At 43.9% G+C, this 27,753-nt stretch overlaps 1 protein-coding gene across 2 annotated transcripts in view; it reads left to right on the forward strand.

Annotated features, from left to right (window-relative positions):
* Positions 1-27,753, forward strand: part of CLPB (ClpB family mitochondrial disaggregase) — a 151,893-nt gene that overhangs the window by 70,877 nt on the left and 53,263 nt on the right. For both annotated transcript variants that reach the window (XM_002754832.6, XM_009007492.5), the window contains one exon: positions 6,190-6,318. In XM_002754832.6, coding sequence (XP_002754878.1) covers positions 6,190-6,318 — 129 coding nt within the window. The remainder of the gene's footprint in view (positions 1-6,189; positions 6,319-27,753) is intronic.

Consider the following 27,753-nt stretch of genomic DNA (forward strand, 5'->3'; position numbering starts at 1 on the left):
ACTGCTAAAATTATTTGTCCAATCAACTTTACAGAAATTTAGGACAGAGCTGGAAGGAGAGGACTTCCTGGAAGAGGAAGACTTGAATTGGGTTTTAAAGAACAAGTAGAATTTAGAGAGGGAGGAGACTCTTGAGGCTGAGGAAGGAAATGAAGGACCTTGCCCTCTGGGGTGGTCTCATGTTGACCCAGCACAGGGAAGTCTCCCTCTTGCTCCATCTCTTGGCTGAAGACAAATACCAGAGGCAGAATTGATAGCAGTCACTGAAATTAAGGAAGCAGCCTGAAGCCTGACATTAGTGTGGCTATCTTCAGATTATAGTGAGGATTTAGTGAGATAGTATATATAAAACTCTTGGCATAAAAAGGCCTCATTTCTCTCCAACAGTATGAATTCTTAAAAGTAATTGGAATATGTAATTGGATTTGAGAGGGAGGAGACTCTGAGGCTATGGAAGGAAATGAAGGGCCTTTTCCTCTCCAGGCAAGTTTTTCCCACTGATCTGACTCCCCACTTAGATCCTGAGCTCCTCATGGATGATGGCAGCTAGTTCCTAATATTTTCTATATTCCATGCAATGTCACTTCAGTATTTTTTTTTTTTTTTTTTTTGAGACAAAGTCTAGCTCTGTCACCCAGGCTGGAGTGCAGTGGTACGATCTAGGCTCATTGCAAACTCCACCTCTACTAAAAATACAAAAATTAGTTGGGCATGGTGGCAGACACCTGTAATCCCACCTACTCAAGTGGCTAAGGCAAGAGAATCACTTGAGCCTGGGAAGCAGAGGTTGTAGTGAGCTGAGATTGTGCCATTGCACTCCATCTCGAAAAAGTAAATAAATAAAAAGTAACTGGAATACATTTCGTCTTGAAGCTCTCTAAACTTTTTTTAGTTTAAATGGTGGTGGAAAGCATAAAAATGATGAGATGAAGTAACTCATCCAAGTTGGAAAGTCAGAGACCTTTCTGGTGGGTTGTAGACAACTCCCTCACATACTCACATTATAGATGGCATTCCTGAGCAGTGGCAAGAGGGGGTAAGTGCTCTGCTTCTAACTCAGGGTGCTGTGATGCCTCAGCAGGGTCTTAATTTGTGTAGTCTTCAGTGAGAGGAAGCTGAAAGGCCAGAGGCTTTTTCCTAGAGACTTGACCTTCAGGTTGTATCAACCAACCCTGAATTATGTAAGGCTTGGTTGGGCCTGCGGGCTTTGGCAGAAGCTGCACAGTACAGAAGCTAGAGCAGAGGCCTTGCAGCTACTCAGGCTTAGAGTGTAGTCCTAGCCTACCACTGACCAGCATTGCAAGTTGAGCAGGCCACCTAACCTCTTTAAGCCTGTGTTTCCTCATCTGTTCAATAATGATGATAGTACTTGACCTCTCTGCCCTACATGGATTGTCATGAGGATGAGGGAATGATTGCCTTGAAGTGCTTCCTACACTTTAAAACATTGTACAAACATAACGGGTTATTGTCTTGTTTGTCTTATTAGTCATAGAGGTTCCCTCTCATGGAAACATGTTCACATCTTTAAAGGCAAGGGCACTGCTCGACATTCCATGACATTAGATGGCACTGGCTCCTGGGAGTGACCAGTAGAGGCCAGAGGCGAACTCAAAGCTAGGGTTTCCTTACCCTGCAGAAGTGAGCGGTAAATAAAGCTTTTGTTATTTAGAGACCACTGCAGGATTTTAACAAGTGTTCAGCTGTCAAACAAGAAACTGCTGAGTGACACCCAATGAAACAGATGGCTCTTAACTCAGAACGCTTTTCTCATGCTCACTGTGCCCTTCCTCCCTCCCTCCCTCCCTCCCTTCCTTCTTTTTTCTTTCTTTTTTAAGACAGGGTCTAGCTCTGTTATCCAGGCTAGAGTACAGTTGCATGATCTCTGCTCACTGCAACCTCTGCCTCCCTGGCTCAAGTGATCCTACCACCTCAGCCTCCCCAGTAGCTGGGACTATAGGCATGTGCTACCATGCCTAGCTAATTTTTGTATTTTTTGTAGAGATAGTGTTCACTATGTTGTCCAAGCTCAAACTTCTAAGCTGAAGCGATCTACCCGCCTCAGCCTCCCAAAGTGCTGGGATTACAGGCGTGAGCCACTGTGCCCGCCTCACTGTGCCTTTCTGAGAGGAAAAGTATATGCAGGATTCCCCAGATGAAACCTTTTTTCACAGAGAAAATATACTTTTGGAAGCCCCAGATGAGATAATAACTATTATTGAGAGGTGCTGTATGCTAGGTACTGTACCTAGCTCCTTTATTCATAGTGTCTCATTTAATCCTTACAATGAAGGCATTACTGTTATTATTTCCACATATAGATAAAGGAGTCTGCCACAGAGAGGTTAGGTAAATTGCTCAAGATTACACAGTCAGTAAGTTCAGGACTGAGACTCAAACATAAGTGGTCTGACGTCAGAGTTCAGCTATTTAACAGTTGTACTCTACTGCCCCCACAAAGTATGGTTGACTAGTATTGTTTTATTTTTATTATTCCAAAACCAAAGATAATATTAGGGCCTCGTTTATGTTTGACATATTTATTTGTTGATTCAGCAAGTATTTGTAAAGCACATACTCACGGCCATACACTGCTGGGCACTAGAGAAGGTAGTCACACTTCCTGTCCTCATTGAATTTTTTCTGTCTAGTCGGGAATCATTGTCAAGTAAGCAGGTGCTTGCAATAGAATGTAATAAATACTAGAATTGGGAGATGCCTAAGGTGCTAGGGGAGCTCTTAGGAGAATTACTACCTCAAACATAGGAGGAATCACTGGAGAAAGTGACTTCTACTCAGAGGCCTAACGGTATATTAGAGTTAGCCAACTGAAGGCATGGGAGAGGGGGAATGTTCCAGGCAGTGGAATAGTATTTACAAAAGCTCAGAGGCAAGAAAGAGCATTAGAAAGGCGATGATGAGTGATGAGACTGGTGAACAGTGTGCCTTCTCTGGACATTCCTTATTAGCTGGGCTATGACACTGGCAGTCTCCTGACGTTTGCACCAAAATAGCCCCAGCTGTGTTCCTTTAGTTTATCTGCTGTTTATGGTAAGCAACCTGTGTATAGCTCTGTCATTGCATTTGTGAAATTATATTATCGTTTGTCTGCTCAGTGGTCTGATTCTTGCATTAGGTTGTTAGCTTCTGAAAGTCAGGAACTGTGTATAATTTATTATTATATCTCCAGGAACTACCACCCTGCATTGGTGCTCATTAAATGTTGTTTGTTGAATGAATGATGTGTTTTCTTTGTAAAATGGATTACACCTTTCTTGCTTTCTTGAGCCAACTATCACTTTTCGTCAGGTTCATCATTATATCCAGCAGTTAATGTCCTATGTGGCAGTTCAGTGATGCCCTTAGGGGCTTTTGAGGTGCTGTACTCTGAATTCCTTTTTCAGCTTTTCATTGTCCTGTTCTTTTCCCTGCCTGCCTGGCCAGTGCTTGATCGTAATCAATCTGCTTGGTTCTGTAGCATCCTCCCTGGCCTTCTTATTTCCTTCTCCTAATCTGCAGTGGACTGGAAATAAGATCACCTAGCATGATTTGATAAGACTGTGACTAAGGGCTAGTAATCTCTGATTGAGGTCCTAAAGGGCTCTCTGATGGGAAAAGTGTAGATGCCATTGCACATGGGACTTGTATGTTAGAGGCCTTTTAACTTCCTGTTCCTCCTGCTTCAGGAAAGGTCAGATAACACTCCTGGGGCGGGAGCAGGCGGGTCATCAGTCTGGAGAGCCCATATCAAGAGTAGAAGGCTCATTGACCATTGATTCTATAAACCACAAGAGAGTGTTGTCTGTTCTCCAGCTGCACACTCCACCAACTTTATTTTGGCCAAACATTTGAAATGCTTCCACCCACACTAGCTTATCTGAGTGCTAGCTATAAACCTCAGGCCATTTTCTTAAGGGCAAGTTCTGCAGAGTGTGTTTGCACCTTCACCCAAACAGGATGGAATAAGAGTCAAGGCTGGGACCAGGACATCTAGGTTCTACTTCTTTCTTGGTCTCTGATTTCCTTATTTGGAAAATGAGGGTGACATTATGATATGTGAGAAAGTGTGAGGACAACCACTTATTAGCTATGTGACCTCTAAGCCTCAGTTTTCTCATCTATAAAATGGGAATAATAATTACCTACTATGTAAGGTACTTATGAGAATTAAATAAGATTAATTGTGTAAAGTGACCATGTCAGGCATGCAGTAGGTCAGTAAATGTATGGCTGGGCGCAGTGGCTCACACTTGTAACCCCAACACTTTGAGAGGCTGAGGCAGGCAGATCACTTGAGGTCAGGAGTTCATGACCAGCCTGGTCAACATGGTTCACCCTTCTCTACTAAAAATAGAAAAATTAGCCAGGTGTGGTGGCAGGTGCCTGTAATCCCAGCTACTCAGGAGGCTAAGGCAGAGAATCGCTTGAACCCAAGTGAAGGCTGTTGTGAGCCAGATCGTGCCACTGTACTCCAGCCTGGGCATCAGATTTAGACTCCATCTCAACAACAAAAAAATATATATTAGTATTAGGAAGAGGCATGACACTCTTCTGGCTTTTGGAACTTTATATAGGATGTTCAGTATTCCAGGAGGGGTAGAAGCATAGACTCCATTCTAAGACCACGTGAAAAAGAATGGTTCAGAAATTGTCTGGTGCTTTTGATTACGTAAGTAAAGTCATCTCTTGACTGAGTGTACCTCTATCCAGTGAGAGGTAAGAGGAGCCTGTCCTCAGTAGATCCTATGCTGTAGACTTGGGGAGAAGAGGAATACAGGTAGTCAGGACCCAAATTCCACCCCTACAAACTCAGCTCAGGAGGGAATGCAAGAGAGTGTGTTTGCACCTTCACCTAAACAGGAAAACAGGATGGAATAAGAGCCAAGGCTGGGACCAGGACATCCAGGCTTCTACTTCCAGTTGCCTGGTTAACCTCCACATGGGGTAGAAAGAAGCTCCATTGCCTGAGCAGGGGAGAGAGTGCTCTGTGGGGTCTCATTTCCTAAGGGAAGGCCCCAGAGGTGGGGTAACATTCTAATTCATTGTCCAAACTAGAACTGTCTATAACAACAGATACAAACCAGGACCCCCTGGGTGAACAGGGTGTGTGGGGTCACCCAATCCAGAAAGTCTTGGAAAAGTGATGGACTGGTTTTAGATTATTTTATATCAAATTAGAGTAAGAGAATCACAAATATTAGCACTAGAGTGAGCCTGGGGGATTTTGGTTCTTTGACCACATGAAATGCTTATTCGTCTTTCAAAAAAATGTCTGTAGGTCTCCTTTTGATTTGGGTAGAAAGTTAAAAAGTATTTAAAAAGAATTTTTTAATGTTTATAGGTAATTTTTTTATTGTCTGTTTTTGTTTTGTTTTCTAATAGGTAATTATTAAGGGTAAAAATGCAGTTTACAAAATTGCATATACAGTAAATTCCAATTTTGTAGGGAATACACACACACACACACACACAAACACACACGAAATCTTGGAAGAACATATATCAAAATCTAACATGTAGTTACTCAGTCCCTAAGATCTTAGTCCCTTTTCTATTTTGAACTTTTCTGTGATTTTAAAATTTTAATTGCTTTTATATTGTTTTACATTTTTAAAAATTAAAACTAATTTCTTACCAGAATGTAAACATTTTCAGAGCAGAGAGGTATATTAATCTTCTGCTAAAACAGCCTCTGTCTCCTGCCCCACTCTTCCCTTATCCTACCCTAGCCTGCTTTCTTCACCTGCATAACTTCCCTTCATCCTTTAAGACTCCTGTCTTCTGGGATCCTCTCTTCATCCCAGGTTGAGCTAAACTCTCCTCTAGCGTTCTAGTATATTCTCCTCTTATACCTCTAACAGAACATTTATCTCAAACAGTTCTATAAACATCTGGTTATTGTCTTCCTCCCTCCTCAGTTAGGTCAGGGACCTTATCTGATCTATTTCATGTCCCCAGGATGAATCCTAACAGATAACAGATGTCAGTAAACATTGTGGAACTAACTAGCCTCTGTTTTGCCCCTTCTTACCCAGCACAGATGGCCAGGAACATAGTAGGTGCCATTTATATGTTTAGTAAGTAGGCAGATGCATGAGTGAATGAATTAAAATGCCAAGAGAAAACAGGTGAGATTGGTGGCTCATGCTCTCATTGCTAATGGAAGGGTTTGCGTTACTGTCTCCCCAGTCCTGGTCACCCGAGAGGATGACTTCAACAACAGGCTGAACAATCGTGCCAGCTTCAAGGGCTGCACAGCCCTACACTATGCTGTCCTTGCTGATGACTACCGCACTGTCAAGGAGCTGCTTGATGGAGGTGAGAGCAGAGGTGGAGGTGGGTGAGGTGGGGTTTGGCAGTGGGGAGAGAGTACTTGGCAGCCTCTTTATTCTGGAAATATGTACTTTCCCAGAGCCCCATTATCCTCCCAGAGCTAAAAATGCCTCGAGAGCAGCTGGAGAGTACTCGCCGAGAGTGGCATGCACACAGGTGGTTTGCCCTCCTGTGGCTGATGTGTGTTCTCTGCCTACCTGTGTGTGTGATACACCATGCCATCCTGCCTGTCTGCATATACTGTGAGAGTTTTCTTGATTGTTCTATCCCTAAAAGTGTTCTCTCTTCTCCTCTGTGACCTCTAAAGCAGAGCTAATGAAACAAAGTAGAGGCTCTTTAAATCCCTACTAACCCAAGTCGCAAAGACATCCTCCTTGGTCCCGTCTGAGTCTCAGGCCCCTTCCATTACTCTGGGTTATGGCACCCTACTCTTTTCTGTCATAACACATGTCACAACCTGAAATTGTTCAATAGCCTTCTTCCTAACTTGTTCTTCAAAAAGGCAACAACCATGACTGACTTGTTCAAGTGTCCCCAGCATCTACTATATGTACTTGGCACTTAGTAAGCACTCAATGAATATTTGTTGAATAATGAATACCCTCCCTTGGGAGAACATCAGTTAATTGGAAGGACAATGTATGGCATCCCCAGACTCAGGCTGGGCAAGTCCTGTCCAGGTCTGGTAGTGTTACCTGCCAGATACATCCCAGTCACTTTCTCTCACTTCCCCATGTCCCACTCCAGCCTCTCCTTGAGATAGGGTGGGAAGCATCTTGCCAGGATGTGTGGGGCACAGGCCCCTGAGTGACACATGCACTGTATGACACATGACTACCTGTTCATGACCCTTCTGCTGCTTTTTGGGGGCCAGGGATCCTCTCTTGGGGCTAGATCCCAGGGTCTTCTTTGTTGGAATTATTCTTCATAGAACCTGAGAAGTGGAAGGGTCTTCAAAGGTCTCTGGGCCACTCTGATGATTGCCTGCCTCTCTGCCAGCAGAACTCTCTCCACAGCTAGCTAGCTGACTTTTTTTTTTTTTTTTTTTTTTTTTTTGTCAGAGACAGAAGGAACCCTGCTTCTTCCCAGGTAGGTAAGCTCATTTTACTACATCATCTCTGACTGGTTGAAACTTTTTTTTTTGAGACAGAATTTCGCTCTTGTCACCTAGGCTGGAGTGCAATGGGGCCATCTCAGCTCACCACAACCTTCGCCTCCCAGGTTCAAACAATTCTGCCTCAGCTCCCTAGTAGCTGGGATTACAGGCATGCACCACCATGCCCGGCTACTTTTGTATTTTTAGTCAGGCTGGTCTCAAACTCCCCACCTCAGGTGATCTGCCCTTCTCAACCTCCCAAAGTGCTGGGATTACAGGCATGAGCCACCGTGCCTGGCTGTGGTTGAAACATCTTTTTAATGAGCTGTGTTCTTCTCTGTAACTTATGCCAACTGTCTTTTACTACCTAATCACTTTTTCAAAACCAGTCTTCAAAGAACGTTCTTTCAGTCCCAGAGCCTTTTCCTCCACTGGCCCAGTGTCCCCAGATCATCTTCTGATTGGCTTCTGGGGACTTCTTAGAAATAAACACCTAATCTTGCTACTTACTGTCAGCCACGCTAGCTTAAAACCCAGGCCTGGCCTGTACCCGCAAGTCTGCCCCAGAGCCACCAGAATATGCTTTGGTCCGGGGCACAGCCACTGAAGGGCAGGACTGTCTGTGGATGTGGCAGCAGTACTTGGGATGACTGATGCTTTTGGAGGGAGAACTTGCTGCTCTCAGAAGCAGAGACTTAGAAAATGTCCCCAAGCAGAATGCTGCTTCCTTTGTCCATTGGGAAGCTCTGTGACAAGATATTTGTAGCTATGTATGGGAGTGCTCACCAAAGACTTTCTCTCTGTCATGACTTAAAAATCAATCAATACTCCCAGCTATTGTCCAGTAGTTTGCATTCTCTGCTTCCTCCCAGCCCTCAGACAGAGAATTCCCTTTATAAGGAGCCCCTCTTCCTAGCCTTCTAGATCGAACACCTTTGAAATGAAAAGACGAGGGCCTTTTATGAAACTCGCTCCATCCTCACCCCTCAGGCCAAGGCTGTCCCTTTGAGCTGTTGCAGGGGCATGGTTCCTGCCTGTTAACTTGGAACAGATGCCCTTAGCCCCCACCTTTACATTTCTCCCACCTGCCTTTTTAGCCAGCATCTATTTACACCCCCTGCCCTAGCCTCCCAGCCTCAAGGGCCAAAACCATTAACCCATTATTTCTCCCTCCCAACCCTGAACAAGTTGCCGTCACTCAGGGCCTGCAGGCTGCCAACTTCTGACCTCCCTTCCCCCTTGACCTCCCTTGGTCTGCCTGTGTGTGTGACCAGCCAACCGAGAGGCAGGATCCTGCTCTATCATTCCAGGGACTGTTGCCAGTAATATTTTCAAAGTCTTTTGACCTCAACTGACCCTCTCCAAAGGGTTTCAGAGAAGGCAAGGGAGCCTACCTTCCTGCCCATCCAGCTTTCTTTTTTTTGATATGGAGTTACACTCTTGTTGCCTAGGCTAGAGTGCAATGGCACAATCTCAGCTCACTGAAACCTCTGCCTTCCAGGTTCAAGTGATCTCCTGCCTCAGCCTTCCTAGTAGCTGGGATTATAGGCACATGCTACCATTCCTGACTAATTTTGTACTTTTGAGTAGAGGCAGGGTTTCTCCATGTTGGTCAGGCTGATCTCGAACTCCCAACCTCAGGTGATCCTCCAGCCTTGGCCTCCCAAAGTGCTGGGATTACAGGCATGAGCCACCGCACCTGGCCCCATCCAGCTTTCTTAGGTTGTACTTGCTACCAGCTTTGCTACAATAACCAAAGGGAGATTCTCTCTGCGAGATCCAAAGCAGGTCTAAACACAGAGGCCAGCCTGTGCTCATAGGGCCCACACAGAACAGTTACCTTGCAATCACTCAGTCCTCAGATATTTAGGGTCCCTAGATCTTAGAGGGTTAGAGCTGGAAAAGTCAGCTGCGCTTGCTCGTTGTCTGACCAGAAGTCCCCATTTGAGCTTGGAGGAGGTTCAGGCAGAAGCATCAGGCTGATAATGTGGAAAGCCCTCTGGTCCATTAGGAGGTGGCATGGAGTAATAGAAAGGGAACCTCAGGCTTCAGAATCAGGCCAACCTGGGTTTGAATCCCAGCTTCCCCACCTATTAGCTGTGTTACCCTGGACATGTTGCCTTAATTCTCTAAGCCTCAGTTTTCATACATCTAAAATAACACCCATTTCACAAGGATAGCCTGAGGATTGGTGGTAATTTTTGCAAAAGCCTCTGGCAGGTACATGGTAGGTGGTCTGCTATAAGTAGTTTTCATTGTGACATATATAAAGAAATCCAACTCTCATTCTGGCAGCTCTAATGCCATGCCTCCCCAGTGTGGAACCTTTTCTCTTACCTTAAGGCCTCTTAATTCTGTGTCTCTCTACAACATTCCCATCCTGCCTAAAGTGCCATCATGTTCCCTCTTTTCTTATCTGAATCCTCAGACTTTTCAAGGCCTCCCTCTCTTAGGAAGCCTTTCTTGGTCATCTGGTCTCTCTGATACTTCCTTCTCCAAACTTGTACAGCATTGTACAGCTTAGCACAGACTGCTTAACATCACGTCATCTTCGGGAGACCCCATAGCATAGTGAAAAAGAACACAAGCTTTGAAGTCACACCTGGATTTAAATCTCAGCCCTGTCAAGTGACCCTTGGACAAGCCAGTTGCCATCTCTGAGACCATGGGCCTCAGGGAATCCTAAGACAGATCAGGCAAACCATCACTGACCCTGAGAGGCTCTCATACTGTCAGAGGAGACAGTTGTGGAAACAGCCGTAATAATGTCGTAGGTGCTGTAGCAGGCACCTGGACAAAGGGCTCTGGGGATGAACAGGGAAATGCTTTCTTCTGCCTGGTAATCAGAGAGGTGGAATCAGTTACAGAAAGCTTCCCAGAGGAGGGGGTGCTTAAGCCTTGTCAGGAAGGATTAATAGGAGTTTGCCAGAGTTCTCCAGAAGGGTTTTGAATTAACTAGTGCCAATCTTCTACTCCCAACCTGAGACAGAGACCCCTGTGTTTTTTAACCTTTGAACCAGCTGCTTTTGCCTGTGTTGATGGCTTAGCAGCAGGAAGGCTCTGCTTCAACACTTGAATGCAGGTGTGGTTGGAGGGAGGGAGAGAGGTAGGGAAAAGGCAGTAGGACTATAAAGAGGAGTGACCAGGGAGGGTGGCCGGAGCCTCCCACTTCAAGTGCCTGAAGCTGACTCATCTTGGTATTTCCAGGACTGTTGCTTTGGCAACCAGGTCCTCTCAGCAATGTGATCCACTGGCAGAGCCATCTTCCTAAAACATCTCTCTAATCATGGCGGTCCTTCTTGGCCAGGGTTTCTCCAGAGAGTTGAGCCCTCATGCTCCAAGGTATCCATTGTACATGGGAATTAACTTCTCTCCCAGGCATCTAAAATGGTTCTGTGTGTGTGTGTGTGTGTGTGTGTGTGTTGTGTGTGTGTACATATACATACACACACACAACCCTTTGGAAGCATTGAGAAAATCACTAGTCAAATATGTTTTCATATGTGCTTCCAAGAAGGAGCCCCAGCTAAGAGCGGTTGCAAGGGAAGAGCATGAATACTGGAGTCAGGATCTCGGTACCAGCCCTGCCATTTAATAGCTCTGCAATCCAGGGCAAATTACTGACTGTTCTGAAGTTCTTTTTCCTCATCTGGAATTGGGGGTGGTGCCACCTACCTCCTAAGGATTTGTAAGGATTAGGACATACGTACTTCTTCAGAGTAGGTACTTTATATATAGTATATATATATAAAGTAGGTACTTTATTATTAACTTCAGAAACACTCAGTGCTCACTCATTTAAAAACAAAATCCTAACAATACTAATGTTTTTAACTGGTTTTAGAGTTGCTCTAGTCTGATGCTCACCTACCTTTTCCCCCCACTGGAGCCCTAATACTCCAGCTACACTGTGTTCCCACATTGGTGCCTTTACGCTCGCTGTTTGTTCGGCCTCTCTTTTCCCTTTAAGACTGTTTCTCGCCGGGCGTGTTGGCTCACGCCTATAATCCCAGCACCTTGGGAGGCCGAGGTGGGTGGATCATGAGGTCAAGAGATCGAGACCATCCTGGTCAACATGGTGAAACCCCGTCTGTACTAAAAATACAAAGAATTAGCTGGGCATGGTGGCACGTGCCTGTAATCCCAGCTACTCAGGAGGCTGAGGCAGGAGAATTGCCTGAACCCAGGAGGCGGAGGTTGCGGTGAGCCGAGATCACGCCATTGCACTCCAGCCTGGGTAACAAGAGCAAAACTCCATCTCAAAAAAAAAAAAAAGACTTTCTCATGCTGGTGGAGTTCTTTTTACCAGTCAGTCTCCAACCTCATGCCACCTTCCTTCTGAAGTCTTTCCTGTTCTCTGGATTTGGGTCTCACTAGACCAAGGTAGATGAAGGCCAGGCCTGTGTCTTTTTTTTTTTTTGTCGCCATCTCATTTGCTACAGTGCCCTGCACGTGGTTTAGTATGTTTTGGATCAGATGCACTGATAAATCCCCAAAACCACTGGAGGTTTTCTTTCCAGAGATGTGGTGTCTTTACTTTTTGGTCTACTCTTTGCTGATGCCCTCCCCCGACTCTTAATTTCCTAATGAGTCTGACTTTTTAGAGCTTCACATATGAGCCACCTCCGCCTAGCTATCTTCCTTCTCCTTATAGTCACAATGCCACTTCCTTTTCAGTCACTGGTGATCGTCACTTCAGAAACACTTGGGCTTTAATGAAACCTAACACTTTCCCCGGGTCCTCCCTCGGCCTCCTTCCCACCTACTTTAGTGAATCCTCCTTGTCCCTGTCTCCAAGTCTGCGTTCAGTTACCAGTGTTAACCAGCCATCATCAAATGAGTCCTTAAATTCCCCACCATCCCTGTCTGAGGCAGAGATGCCTTCCAGTGCCGCCATCCCCTTTAACAGCCTCTTAGCTTGTTAGGACCCAAGACTTAAGAGTTCTGCTTCTTGTTCCACTTCACTGTCTGTCCATCTGGCGGCACTGCCAGATGTGCAGGGAATCAGCTTTGCCTCAGGCTGTCTGTTCTGTGTTTAAGCTTCACCCTCTGATTCTCGCCAACAGTACAGAAAGGGGGAATGAGCACTGGGTGAAGGATCAGATGTTTCAGCTCTGCCACCAACAAATCCTTTCACCTTTAGGCATATCCTTTCTCCTCCTCAATAAAACAGAGAAGTTAAGATACCAGGGACCCCTTCCAGCTTCAGCATTCCTTCTCTTACCAAACACTTACTGAGCATCTCTGCTGCCACAAGCCCTGCCCTAGGCACCAGGGAAATAAAGAAGATCCAGACATGGGTTTTGCCCTTAAGTAACTCACAGTTCAGTGAGGAAACCAGACATTTTAACCAAGATCTGCTATCTGGTGTATTAATGGAGAGCTATAGAAGGTGCTGTGAGATCACAAAGAAAAGACCTTCTAAATCTTGAAGAGGGCAGGGCAAGCATGATATAGGAGATGGGGTTCACACCAAGTCTTGAAGGATGAATGCAAATGTACCAGGTGGATGAGGTAAGGAAGCAGAGGGAGCAGCGTGTTCAAAGGCATGGAGTATGAAGCAGCATACTTTACTCAGAATATTGCAAGTTGTTTAGAAGAGCTGGAGGGTATCAGAGGGCAATAATGGAAGACAGGAGCTGATATTGAAGGTCACTAATGTAAGCTATGCTGAGGAGACTGGACTTATCCTCCAAAGGGAAATCATTAAGATTTAGAGGAGGACTAGAACAGGCTTTATGTTTAATGTGAAAGATGGTTTAGGCATTTCTAAAATGTTTATCAATAGCTGAATGGATGAATAAATTGTGGGGTGGTCACACAGTGGACAAATATACAGTGGGATTGAGTGAACTCTTGCTCTGTACTACAACACAAACCTCACATCAGGTCACAAGCCAAACATAGAAGAGTACTTACAGTATGCCTGCATTCAAAGTCCAAAACAGAGAAAACTGATCAATGGCATAAGAAGTCAGGGTAGTACTTAACCTCTAGAGGGTGGGTAGTAACAGAGAGGTTATTTCTTTATGTAGATGCTGGTTATGTGGATGTGTTCCACATAATGTTATTTCTTTATGTAGATGCTGGTTATGTGGATGTGTTCATTTTGTGAAAATTGAGTTGTATCCTTATGTACTTATTGTGCTTTTCTTTATATGTTATACTTGAAACAGGTTTTTTTTTAAAATGGGGGAAGGCTGAGCACAGTGGCTAACGCCTGTAATTTCAGCACTGTGGGAGGCCAAGACAGGTAGATCACCTGAGGTCAGGAGTTCAAGACCAGCCTGGCCAACATAGTGAAACCCCATCTCTACTAAAAATACAAAAAATTAGCCAGGTGTGGTGGCAGATGCTACTTGGGAAGCTGAGACAGGAGAATCACTTGAATCCGGGAAGTGGAGGTCGCAGTGAGCTGAGATCGCACCATTGCCCTCTGGCCTGGGTGACAAGAGCAAAACTTGGATTCAAAAAAAAAAAAAAAGAAGAAGTATATTTTTAAAGGCATACAAAATATAGCCCCAGATTTGTCATCAATTCCTAACAGACATAAAGTTACTCTGACTAGTTGCTATAAAAGTTTCCAGACAGTTATTGTTTGTACTTATCCCATCAACAACTGGTAGAAAAGTTCACCATCTGGCACCAGTACACAGACCACACTTAAAACATGACTGGTCTGCTGGTACTCCCAGGCAGAAAGAGGAGACAAATGAGCAAAATACAGCCTCTGCCCTCGACTAGCTTAAAGTCCAGAGATATAGACATTCTGGGACACATAGAGTCACACTGTGTGGCAGAGAGGTCAGAGCACTACCATTATGCTGTAGACATCAGAGACTGATCCACCTCAGTTCTGCCACATCTCACCCCTTCTCTAACATCACTGTTTTCCTCCATAAAATGAAGAAATTGTGTTAAGTGATTGAATACTAAAAGTTTCTTCTTCTTGTTTGGATTCAAATTTTAAAAGCCCTCCATGTTAGCAGTTATCCAGGGGAGGGATGCGGAGAGATTGCTAATGGGTACAAGGTTTCTTTTGGAGATTACGAAGATATTCTAAAATTAGATTATGGTGATGGTTGTACAACTCTATAAGTATAGGAGAAACCTCCTCTAAATTGTATACTTTAAATGGATGAACTTTTTGGTATGTAAATTACATCTCGGTAAAGCTATTAAAAAAGAAAAGAAGAAAAAATCCTCCATGTCTTTCAAAACCATAAAATCTTGTCTTGGATGGCTAACAGCCTGCCTGAAAGCAGGCTGGAAAGCCAGGAGGACCTGATTGACCCCACAGCTAAAGTGGAGATGAGCCCCTCTGTTGTATACAACAGGTTTTTTGTTTCGTTTTGTTTTGTTTTTGAGACGGAGTCTTGCTCTGTCGCCAGGCTGGAGTGCAGTGGCACAATCTCAGCTCAGTGCAACCTCTGCCTCCTGGGTTCAGGCGATTCTTCCACCTCAGCCTCCCAAGTAGCTGGGAGCACAGGTGTGTACCACCACGCCCAGCTAACTTGTATTTTTAGTAGAGACGGGGTTTCACTATGTTGGCCAGGATGGTCTCGATCTCTCGACGTCATGATCCGCCCGTCTCGGCCTCCCAAAGTACTGGGATTACAGGCGTGAGCCAATCAACAGTTTTTAAAATAATGTTATTAAAAACATCTGTAAACATCTCTCTTCATATATATATATATATATATATATATATATATAAAACAAATATAAATATTTATTATTTTAACAAATATTTATTATATCCTTGTAAAGCTTAAAGTCTGGTAGAATATAGATGTTAGGCAAATGATTACAAAATTACCAGAATTATTAGTTAAATCATTAGTTAATAATAAAAATATTATTAAGGAAGAATAGAGGGTACTACAAGAGCATAATGGGACCTAATCTAGTCTAAAGGGGAATAGAGGAAGACTTCCCTGAGCATACATGGCATTGACATTGAGACTCAAAATGTGGCTGTTAGCCTGTCATTTAGCTTGAGAAAAATCCTGTGGAGAGGGATGGCCATTTAGTCATCCAAAGGGATCCAGTAGTCTAGTCTGGGGCATTTTGGGGAGTGGAGGAATTCTGTGGTATTGTTCTTTGCAGCCCATGTGGTAGACCAGGCCTAGTAGAAGCCCTCAGTGACCTGAGTCCTATCCTCAGCCCCTTACCCAGTATAGAATGAGGAACTGTCCTTGCTCAACGCAGGGAGAAGTATTACTGTATCCTGGCTCCTGTGGACATAGAGGAGCCACTGCATAGTTGAGCTGGAAATGAGAGCCTGGTCACCAGAGCCCATTCTCTCCAGAGCCACTTCCCATCCAGGCCCCCGCATTTCATCAAGGCTTTAATCGGCTCCAAACAGTCCTCAGATGAGCCTGGCTGGTATCCGGCATGACCTCATCACCGCCAATAGTGGCAGCTGGAGGCCAAGACTCCCTTGGGTGAGGGAGAGGTCAGTATCGGCTGGGCCAGGTCTGTTCTGTGTCCTACACTCTCCTCCACCTGCACTGAGCCTGGAAACAGCACTGAGTCAGAATCAGATTTTCCAGCCGCCCTTTGCCAGCCCACTTATGCCCCCTCCAGTACATGTACTGTTGGGCAGAATGCACAGATAAAGGTTCACATGGCAGCTTTAAGAAAGGAGATTGTTAGTCTGAAGGTCAGGGCCTGCAAAATAGCAGCAAAAGCCCCTTCCAACCTGAGACTGGGGATGACCAGAACCAAGTTCCCCTTCCCAAAAGGAGTTTGCTTCTAGCATGCATGCGCTGTCTTCCTCAATACAGAAGCCTGGCAGCACCCAAGGAAGAACACAGACTCCTGTGTTCTCTGTAGGTTTGAACCACAGACTCCTTCCTGAACTGCATTTTAGAAATGAGTATTTTAAAGTATAGCAGAAGAAAGGAGCTTGCCACTTAAGAAATCCTTCAGGGAGCCCCTTTGAAGTAATAGAAGCCTGTGTAGTAAAGTGCTGACTAGGAGTCAAGGTGCTGGCATGTGGTTCTGGCACTAACTCTGCCTTGCTGTAGGACTTCGAGCAAGTCCTTCCCCCACACTGAGCCTCAGTTTCCTCATCTGCAAAGTAATATAATTGGACTACAATCTCAGCCCCCCTTTCGCTTTAATATTCTGTGATTCTGAATACTTGTGCACTGATCTAATTGTCTAAGTATTTGTATTTCTTCAGCAACTATTAATTATTTTCTTACAACTAACCACTGCCATCCCTATTCTAGGTTCCTCTGATAGATGTTCTTAAAGCATCCTGTATGATTTATCACTCTTACTATAACATGTAGTTCTATAGTTATTTGAATAATATATCTCTCCTTCACTTAACAGTGAGTTCACAGAAGGTAGGATCTAGATCTGAAGTACTGTGTTCCCAGCACCTTGCACTGTCCTTAGCACATGATAGCTGCCTGGCAAACATTTGTTGAATTAATGGGTACTAGGCATGCCAGGAAATAAGAGAGAAAAGGATACAGGCCCTTCCTTTAGACTGCACCCTGTAGATAATGTTTGTTGATAATGCCCATATGCAAAGCACACTGAGAACAGTGCAGGATGGTAGATAACAGGACTTTCAATTAAACATAAGCAAGGGCCAGAATTAATAGCCATCATGGGGAATGAGGAGGGGAGAAACCAGTGTGGCATTATAGAAGGCATAATGGAAGAACTGGGACCAGAGCCAGACCCAGAAGGACACGTAAAATTCAAACAAGGAGGGAGAAGGACGGAAGCTTTTCAGGTGAGGCAGCAACAGAAATGAGCCCTGTGTGTTACTTAGAGACCTGGAGGAAACTGGCCACCTGTTGTATTACGGGGTAGGGAGACAGGTATGGAGGGTCTTGGGGAAGAGATAGAGGATTTGTAGTCTGTAGAGAGCTCCTGATGTCTATTGTTTGTGTGTTTGTTTAGTGACCATTGTGGTTTTTACTTTAAAAATCACACAAGAGGCCAGGCACGATGGCTCACGCCTATAATCCCAGCACTTTGGGAGGCCGAGGCATCCTGGTCAACATGGTGAAACCCCGTCTCTACTAAAAATACAAAAATTAGCTGGGCATGGTGACGCACACCTGTAGTCCCAACTACTTAGGCAGCTGAGGCAGGAGAATTGCTTGAACCCAGGAGGCGGAGGTTGCGGTGAGCCAAGATCGCACCATTGCACTCCAGCCTGGGTAACAACAGCGAAACTCCGTCTCAAAAAAAAAAAAAATCACACAAGTAGTACCAGAAGACATGTAGTGGAGGCCAGGCGCGGTGGCTCAAGCCTGTAATCCCAGCACTTTGGGAGGCCGAGGCGGGTGGATCACGAGGTCAAGAGATCGAGACCATCCTGGTCAACATGGTGAAACCCCGTCTCTACTAAAAATACAAAAAATTAGCTGGGCATGGTGGCATGTACCTGTAATCCCAGCTACTCAGGAGGCTGAAGCAGGAGAATTGCCTGAACCCAGGAGGCAGAGGTTGCAGTGAGCCGAGATCGTGCCATTGCACTCCAGCCTGGGTAAGGAGCGAAACTCCGTCTCTTAAAAAAAAAAAAAAGAAGAAGACATGTAGTGGAAAGGAAGTCTCCCTTTCACATCCCTGGTCCGCCTCAGAGGCAACCACATGACTCTTCTTATGCATCACCTCTATTGCAGCAGTAACAAGTTATCACAAATTTAGTGGCTTAAAACAACACAAATTTATCTTGTCATTCTGGAGAGAAGTCTGAAATGGGTCACACTGGACTGAAGATGGCATTGGCAGAGCAGTCTTCCTTTCTGGAGACTAGAATAGAGTCTGTTTTCCTGTCTTTCCCAGCTGCTAGAGGCTGCCCACATTCTTGGTCTCCATGTAGTTGCCATCCATCCTCAAAGCCAGCAATGACCGGGCAAGTCTTTCTCACATTTCCTCACACTCACACTGGCTCTTCTGCCATCTTGTTTTACTCCTAGAAACCTTTGTGATTATATTGGGCCCACTCTGATAGTCCAGAGTAATCTCCCCATCACAAAGTCATCTAATTAGCAACTTTAATTCTATATGCAACCTTCATATTCCCCAAACATATTCAGTTTCCAGGGTTAGAACATGGACATCTTGGGTAGGGGGGTGGGGGAGGGTTATTTTATGTATCACACTCAAATGCTTTATTTTTAGTCCTATTTTTGAATACTTAATGCTTGCTCATAGTACAAAATTCACAAGAATTTTCAGAGAAAAGTCTTACTCTCACCTCATCTCCAATCAAAGAACTGTCCAATTCTCCACTGTATTGTTACTCTTTTTTTCCCTTGGCATTAATTAGCACTCTGTGAAGAGGGAACTTTTGGCTTTTGAGATAGGGTCTTGTTCTGTCACCCAGGCTGGTGCAGTGGCACAATTATAGCACACTTCATTCTAATTCCTGAGCTCAAGTGATCCTCCCACCTCAGGCTCCAAGTAGCTGGGGTTACAGGCATGAGCCACCTTGCCCAGCTGAGGTTTTTTTTTTTTTTTTTTTGGAGACAGAGTTTCACTTCTGTTGCCCAGGCTGGAGTGCAATGGTGTGATCACAGCTCACTGCCACCTCCATCTCCCAGGTTCAAGGGATTCTCCTGCCTCAGCCTCCAGAGTAGCTGGGATTACAGGCTTGGGCTACCACACCTGGCTAATTTTGTATTTTTAGTAAAGCCAGGGTTTCTCCATGTTGGTCTTGAACTCCCGACTACAGGTTGTCCACCCACCTCGGCCTCCCAAAGTGCTGGAATTACAGACGTGAGTAACTATGCTCGGCAGCCCAGCTTAGTTTTTTAAAAAATTTCCCCTAGAATTAGCACCCATTGCTGGTTCTTGTCTGAACCAGTCTTTATATGATGCATGCAAAATGGGTATTTTCCATGTTTTCTAACTCCAGCACGTACTCCATATTGACCAGTTAGCACTTAGCATTCTACACTAAGCAAAAAACCCTTGTCCTCCATTTTCTAATATTGTCAAAATGTGTTCATGGGTACTTACCGTTTTGATATTCTAAAATTATGCTTAGTTATGTTGGGGCTACTACTGCCTCATATTTAGCCAGTGTGGCATACCTGCATCTTTTTTTTTAATACATAGCATTTTATTTTTCTAAATAAAGAAATGCTTCAGGCTCATCTTGTATTCACCTTACTGCTGCCCTGAAATCAGCCATTTCTTGAGGAGCCCTTGGATTTTTTTTTGTTGATAATTGTACTAGAGTGTGAAATCTAAGTACCAAGTGTGCTCATTGCGCCTGTGGACAGAGCCACGAACTATTTATATAGATAGATACACATATATATATACATATCCATTAAAATATACACGTACGTATATATACGTATGCACAGAGATATTCTATATTCTTTACTTTTTTCCTTTATAACATAAAGGCACCAAGAATTATTTTTGGTTTTGTTTGTTTTAAGAAACAGCATCTAACTATGTTGGCCAGGCTGCTCTCAAACTCCTGGCCTCAAGTGATCCTCTCACCTCAGCCTTCCATGTAGCTGGGACTGTAAACACAAGCTCTTCTTATGCACATACATATGTTAGAAATCCTGAGAACACCAGACCACCCGCCCCACCCCCACCACATTCCAGTTAATCCTGATAGGGTTCTTTCTTGTCTTCACACATTTCATATTTGTACATCCTTCTTCCTTAGTGACAATGCTAGCAGCAAATAGTGTTGGTACATGTATTTATTTACTCATTTGCTCAATCCTATAGTACATCCAAAAAAGCTTCAGAACTGCTTCACTGATACCACTGTAGAAAACAAACCTCCTTAAAAGTTCAGGTCAGGATTTGTTTGCAGTTTTCACCCCTAGTCCATCCAAGGCTGAGAGTTATCGTCAAATACTGCGTTCCTAAGTTACTGGGTTCTTTTTACCCACTTCAGTTTGTTTATGCTATTCATTTGAATACAGTTGGGTTAATTTTTCAATTTGCTTTCAGTTTTAGGGTTTTTCTCCCCTGCCTATCCTGGTTGATATAATTTTATTGTTTGAATATGTAGAGCACTGTCTTGTTTCTAAAAGTCAAAAGTACCAAAAGGTACACTCAGAGAAGTAAAACCTTCCTCCTGTATCCCTTTCAGCCTTCTTCTGTCCCTCTCAGTGAGTCCTGGCCCCTTGCAAATAATTAGCTTTGTTTTCTCTTTTATCCTCCCTGTGTTTCTTTGTATAAGCAAATATTTGTATGTTCTGTTATTTCACTTTTCTACCTACACGAAAGGTAACATACTGTATCTGTCTCTTTGCAGTTTGCTTTTCTTACGTAACAATATTTCTTGAAAATTACTTCATGTAAATTCATAGAGATATTCCTCATTTTAATAGCTGCATACTTCTTCATTGTATGTATGTATTCCATGTATTCTATACATGGACCTTGAGGTTTCCAATATTTTACAGTTACAAATAATGCTGCAATGAATAACTTCATGCATATATATTTTGGTCTTGTTGGAGGTATGTCCTTACAGTAAAGCCTTGGAAGTGATATTGCTGGGTCAGAGGGTAAATGCATATGTCATTTGGTTAGCTATAGCCAAGCTTCTCTTCCATATGAGTTCTACCATGTTGCACTTCCATTAGCATGGTTTTCTCTAGCCTGTTTTACAAGAGGGCCTATTTCCTCATAGCCTCTCCAGCAGAGTACATTGTCAAGCTTTTGGATTTTTGCCAATCTGAAGGTGAGAAATAGTATCTCAGTGTAATTTTAGTTTGACTCTCTTATTATAAGTGAACTTGAGCATTATTTCATGTTTGACAGTCATTTTATATCTCCTTTTGTGAACTATTTGTGTCTTTTGTCTACTTTTCTGTAGGACTTTTCATCTTTTCTCTTGATTTTAAAAATTTCTGTTTATGTTAAGAATATTAGCCCTTTATCTGTGATATATATGGAAATATTTTCTCCTACTTTGGGTCAATGTGGTTTTAACACTTCCCATGTGATTCTAATATATAGCCAGGAATGAGAACCACTGGGGTAGTTTAAACTATACAAATCGGAGCTGCTTTTTAAAGGAGAATACATAGAGAGAGAAAGGAATAAGGGTAGAGGACTCAGGCTTGGGTGACACTCAATAACTTGGAAAACAAGAATGAATTGCAAAGGAGATAAAGTGATGGATATTGTATATCATGAAAATCAAGTAGAAAAGAAGGCCAGGCGTGGTGGCTCTTATCCCTGTAATCCCAGCACTTGGGAGGCTGAGGTGGATGGGAGGCTTGAGCTCTGGAGTTTGAGACCAGCCTGGACAACATAGCAAAACCCTGTCTCTGCAAAAACATACAAAAATTAGCTGGGTGTGGTGATGTGCCTGTGCTCCCAGCTGCTCAGGAGACTGAGCGGGGAGGATTGTTTGAGTCTGGGAGGCGGAATTTGCAGTAAACTGAGATTGTGCCACTACACTCCAGCCTGGGTGACAGAGTGAGACCCTGCCTCAAAAAAATTGTTTTTAAGGTAGAAAAAAATTGAAAGGAGGCAAGATTGGTCAGCAGTATTGATTACTGCATCCATGGAGAAGAGGAAGAAGAGGTTGCTGGATATGATAGTAACATTCATAGCCCTACCTCCCAGCACAACTTCATCCGCTCATTCAGGCTGAAGGAAGACTCTCCTGATCTGTGGGTAGCGGTTTTGTCCAGCAGTGTTGCTCATGACCATAGGAGGCCTTTCCTGACAAACAGAAATGGAAGGATTATAGCCCAGCTGTGTCATAATGGGGCCATAATTGATCAGTCAGCAGGCATTTATTAAACTCCTACTAAGTGCCCATTACTGTTCTAGGCACAGAGTATCACAATAAAGACCTCTTTTTTTTGTTTGTTTTTTAAGACGGAGTTTCACTCTTGTTACCCAGGCTGGAGTGCAATGGTGCGATCTCGGCTCACCACAACCTACGCCTCCTGGGTTCAGGCAATTCTTCTGCCTCAGCCTCCTGAGTAGCTGGGATTACATGCCCAGCTAAGTTTTTGTATTTTTAATAGAGACGGGGTTTCACCATATTGGCCAGGATGGTCTCTATCTCTTGACCTCGTGATCCACCTGCCTCGGCCTCCCAAAGTGCTGAGATTACAGGCGTGAGCCACCGCACCCGGCCCAAAGACCCCATTTTTAATCTTTGCTTCTCTCTCACTACTAATAAGTCAGAGGTTTCTTTTACCCAAGACCATTCATCTGTTTTGTCATGCATCCTCAACTCTGGGACAAACTTAGTGAAGTCGTCAGAATGAATGAGGGAAAAGCACTCTTGAGAAAAATGGAATCACTAGCAACAGCAAGGAGCTCTGGGTCAAAATGGTCTTCCTGGTGTTTGTGTTCTACTCTGTCCTCTCTCCTTGCTCCTAATCTCCCACCACCTTTCCACTTTTATTTTTGGTGATAGTTGCCTGGTAACTGCGGTCAGGCGTAAAAGAAGGTGCATAAACTGGAAAAGTCCCTGTTGGCAGAAGCTTCTGGTTTTTTAAAAAAAGCAAATGTTTTATGAGGAAGACGACTAATTGCTTTAGCCTTGAATGGGGGATTGAAAGCAGATATCAGCAGATAAAACAGTTCCTCTTCCCAGAACCATAGCCTATAACATTTGATATTATAGTTAAAGATACTACTTCCTCCCCCCAAAACATACACACATTTCTGATTCTCTCCATATAGGGAAGTACAGTTAGCAAAAAATATTTCACTGGTTTCTATTGCTGTGAATGTTCACAAAGACAAATATAAATAAGGCTTTCTATCTTCCTTTAAGTTCAGAGTGAAAGTCTGTATATTTGAGTGTACCTCATTCCAGTGAGCCTGGCACAACCACTGCTTTTATGTGCTGATACTTCTCATGCAAGCAGAAGGCTTTACTTAGCTTTGGGAATAGATGTGTAAGTGGAAGCAAAAGTCATCTCTTGATAACCCCTCTTCTCTGCTCTGCACATTCAGCTAGGATTGGTCAACAGAAGCTTAAACATCTGGTCAGTTCAGTCCTTTGGGGTAGTTGGGGTTTCACAGACAACCCATCAAGATTGATTGGTCTCATAACTGAATTAGCCAGATGTGTGGGCATTGTGTGCCCTTTCCTCAGCCTCCTTTCAATGTTGTTAGATGGAAGCAGACATACGATTAGCATGTTTGAAGATGATGTGTTTTTAGTGCATGAACAAAAGCTGCCGCCTTCTGCGGAGACTGTGGCTGTGCCCCAGACGTCAGCAGTATAATTATGACCGCTAAATTCAGCCCAGACCCCAGGTTCAGATGCCTTGGTCTCAGCTGTCATTTGCAGGAGGGAAGATTGCAGAAGCCAAGTACTCAGGCTCTGATAATGCACTTTGAACTCTGCTTTATCCAGAGCCTTTCCCTCCCCACTGACAGTTGCTCCTAGCTGCTCTCTGGCCATAGAACCTGCTGCCACCTCTAAGGAGAGTCTGTGCTGGAACGTGGGGGGAAGGGGAAGTAGAGCTGGCTTCTTGAAAGTCCATGACTTCCAGCAAAGTCGTGAACATTTTCATTTTGGATCCTTACCTCGTTTTCATTCTGGACAAGTCCCAAAATGAAAACGAGGTAAGGATCCTCACTTCCTATGCCTGTGTGACATGCTATTCAGAGCATTATCCGCCGTATAGAAACCCTCTGTGTTAAGTTTGCATTGACCAGAAATCCTTGGCAGGAGATTTTGCTTTTGCCGTTTTCCTCGCCTAACTCTGTATGTGGAGTATGTTTGAATATTCATTTCTATGGTTTTTGTACCACCTCTTTCTAACCACAATGATCTGCATATTTTCCTTAGAACAAACGAGGCGTTTTCATGTCTTCATAGCTTTGTTGATGTTTAATATTCCATAGACATCTCATCCTCAATGCATCCAAACCCATCCCTCCTCACACTTTCTTCCATGTTCTATTTGACAATCTACTGGTTACTCAAGCTAGAAAGCATTATGTCTGATGACTTCTCCCCCACTTTCCATCAAGCCCTGTCTTGCTTAGAATTTCATCTCAAGCCCATTCTCTTCTCCATCCCCACTTCTCTAATTCAGGGTTTATCACTCTCACCTGGACTATTATAACAGCCTTGCTGGTCCTCCTACCTCTAGGATCTTCTTCAAACTAGCCTCCACCTCACAAAACCATGTCACTTTCCTGCTTTAAAACCTTCATCAGTTCCCACTGCCTATAAATTAAGCCCATATGTTTAGCCTAGCATGTAGTCACTCTGAAGTCCACCATAAATCTTCTGCCACCAGTTCCCAAGAGAGGATGAGGATTATGGTTTGCTTCAGGATTGTGATCACTCTGTGGGCCTACCAGGAGGATGCCTGCAGCCAAGTAGGCCTGGGAGACAGGAACTGTCTCTGCCTATGGCCCACTGAACTGTTCACTCCCTAGCATAGCTTTTCCTGCCTCCAAACATGTCCTTGTTCACTTTTCTCTGCCTGGAATGTCCTTTCCCCACTTCTCCACCTGTCAAATTCCTACTTAGCCTTTAAGATCCAACTCATTTATATCTTTAGTGTGTAACTTTACATGGTTTGCCCACATAAAGTGAATCACTTCTCACTCCATTTTCCATTCCCCCACAGCAATTTTAGGAGACCATTTTATTGTTTTAAAGTTTGCATTCGAAGCTTCAAAAAACAGAGCTTAACATGTATCTCCTCTTTACACACCGTCTTCCTCCTGCTCCTCTGATTCTACTGCTGGTGGCCCTGACCAGGTCTCTAACCTGGGAAGGCCATCCAGTCTCCCTTCTGTCTACTTAGGAGGTAGGGCAGCCAGCTCCCTGTTCAACACCCCATCCACTGTAGGAAGGAATGGCTGGTAATAGTAATTGAAGGAAAAATAACAATAGTTATCATTTTTTGGTAAAAGCTCTCGACTAAGGCATTTATTTATCTCTTTTAATACTTAAAATAACTCTGCAAGTTAGGGACTCTCATTATCTACATTTTCCATATGCATAAACAGGGAACCAAGCAGTTCAGTAACTTAACCAAGGTTCACCACTAAGTGGCAGAGCCATTATGTTATTATAGCTATGATTAGGATCTTATAGGCAGAATTCCAGTGTATGTCCCCTGAGCTCTAGATGGCCTACCCTGTCCTCTGTAGGGTCTGGCATAAAATAGGTGCTCTAGAATATTGGTTGGTTGGTTGGTTGGTTGGTTGGTTGGTTGGTTGGTTGGTTGGTTGGCTGAATGAATGAATCGGTGTTCTTCCCATTGAACTTGCCTGCAGGCTTAAGAGTGACTGGCTGAATGTCTGTAGCTTATGCCAGGAAGTATGGATTTTGTCTCATCTCCTAATGCCCAGCTGCACACAGACATGTTCCCTCCCTCTCAGTAACAAACTGCCTGGAACTCTTTCCTGGCTCATATTTACAAGAGAATGTGATAAATTCCGTATTGATCCCTCCTGTTCCACTGTAAATTTTGCAAAAGATGATTAAATAGAGCAATAGAGTCTGCAGGCATTGTGGCTCAATATGTTGTGGACTGGCGTATCGACCTCCTCCATCCAAAGGCAGCCAGCGCCTATCTCTGCTGCCCCAGACCAGTAATTAAAATCCTGTGAGACTGGGATTTAAAATCCAATCATATCCCTGAATCAAGCCTTCTAGCCTCCCCGTGTGACGAGTGCAATAAGGTAACGGCAGGAGCATGTTTATGTCTCTGTTGAAGCAGTCCCCATAGGGTGGGTAAGAAATGGAGACTTGGGTAGCCCTGCTGGCTAAATCATTTCACCCTGACATCACAGCCACTTGTAAGACAATCTGTAGGTACATAAACAAGTCCCAGCCAAAGACCAAAACTCAAGGTATAAGAGCAAAAATCCACAAATTCTGTTTCACTGTACACTTATATTCCCACAGCCAGTAGTTAGTTTAAGCAAGTGATTTGGCCTTGATTAAACTGTTACACGGCGTTTAGTAACCAAATGCATTTTTAAATTTCCACAGGAACTCTTGACTTAATCTAAACTAAAGCCAGCCTTCCCTGTGCTGAGGCCTGTAATCATAGCACAAGATACTATTGAAATAAACTTGTCCATCTCCCCTCAGCTGGATCAGAAGTGCCTTAAAAGCAAGAACTGTATCTTCTTACTCACCTTTGTATCCCTAGCACCTACCGTGGTGCCAAACACATAGAAGACTCAAAAACTGTCTTTGAATGAATGGATAAGTGCAAGTTAACAATTAGTCTTGAAAAAATATCTGTAAACCCATATATAAGTAGCAAACCCCCTAAGTGTTGTCCATTAAATGAGTGAACACTTTCAGTGCTAGAGAACTCACTTGTTCTTGAGGCTGCTCATATTCTGTTTTTGTATATTCTGATGGTTAGAAATTTAGCCAAAATCTGCTTCTAAGAGTTTGAATATTACCTTTGGATTCATGTAGAATGAATCTAATCCCAGCTTTACATGATGGCCCTTCAAATGCATTTTTCTCACATGGCCTCTAAACCCTCTCCTGTCTCAATCACATTTCTCAGAACAATCCTCACTTTGTTTCTTTTCCTAAACCTGTGACTTCCTGTGTATTTCCACTAACTTTCATCACATTTGCTTTAGTGCTTAATGTCAATCCTCCATCGGGTGTATTTGGTACCCTTCCCACCTTAATTACAGCTGCAGGTTTGATGAGGAAGATGTCCCTGTGATATCCATGTCATAGATAAACATGCTAAATGGACCAAGTGTTTGCTGCCACTGGAAACTCCTTCCAGACCTCTGATCCATCAGTGACCCACCCCCTTGGGTCTCTAATCTATCAGTCATTTACTAACATTCCATGTGGTACTGGCATGCAGCCCACATTTCTCCATGGTGACCACAGGATTATCCCGAGGCATCCCATCAGTTGTCTCATGAAGTCCACATTTGCCCTAATTGTACCTGTTTGAGCAAACAGGTCATCCTGATATGACAAAGAAAGGAGAGGTTAGTCTGGCATGTCTTGGCTTCTGTGCACCCATCCTGATGCCTAGCGATCATCACCATTCCTTTTCTAGCCATGCACAAAGCATTCTTAGTAACACATCTGATTGTGGAGACAAGACATATGTGTGAAAGGCTGTGATCAGGTAACATTGAAAGGAAGAAGTGATCTGTAGGCTCGAGTAGTCTGGAAAAGCTTCAGGGCAGAGAAGATGAACCTGAGACTTGCAGGACATGAAGTCTAAGTGGTGGGAAAAGATGAGTTTGGCACCACAGAAAAGAACAGCGGTAGCCCAATGCAGGCCAACCCTTCCACTCAGTGCTGAGGAAATGAAAGCCACAGGGTGGGCAGAGGCTGAGACAGTATGGGTGGAAAGAGCCCTGGA

Source organism: Callithrix jacchus, chromosome 10, assembly GCF_049354715.1.
Source record: "Callithrix jacchus isolate 240 chromosome 10, calJac240_pri, whole genome shotgun sequence".
NCBI lineage: Eukaryota > Metazoa > Chordata > Mammalia > Primates > Cebidae > Callithrix > Callithrix jacchus.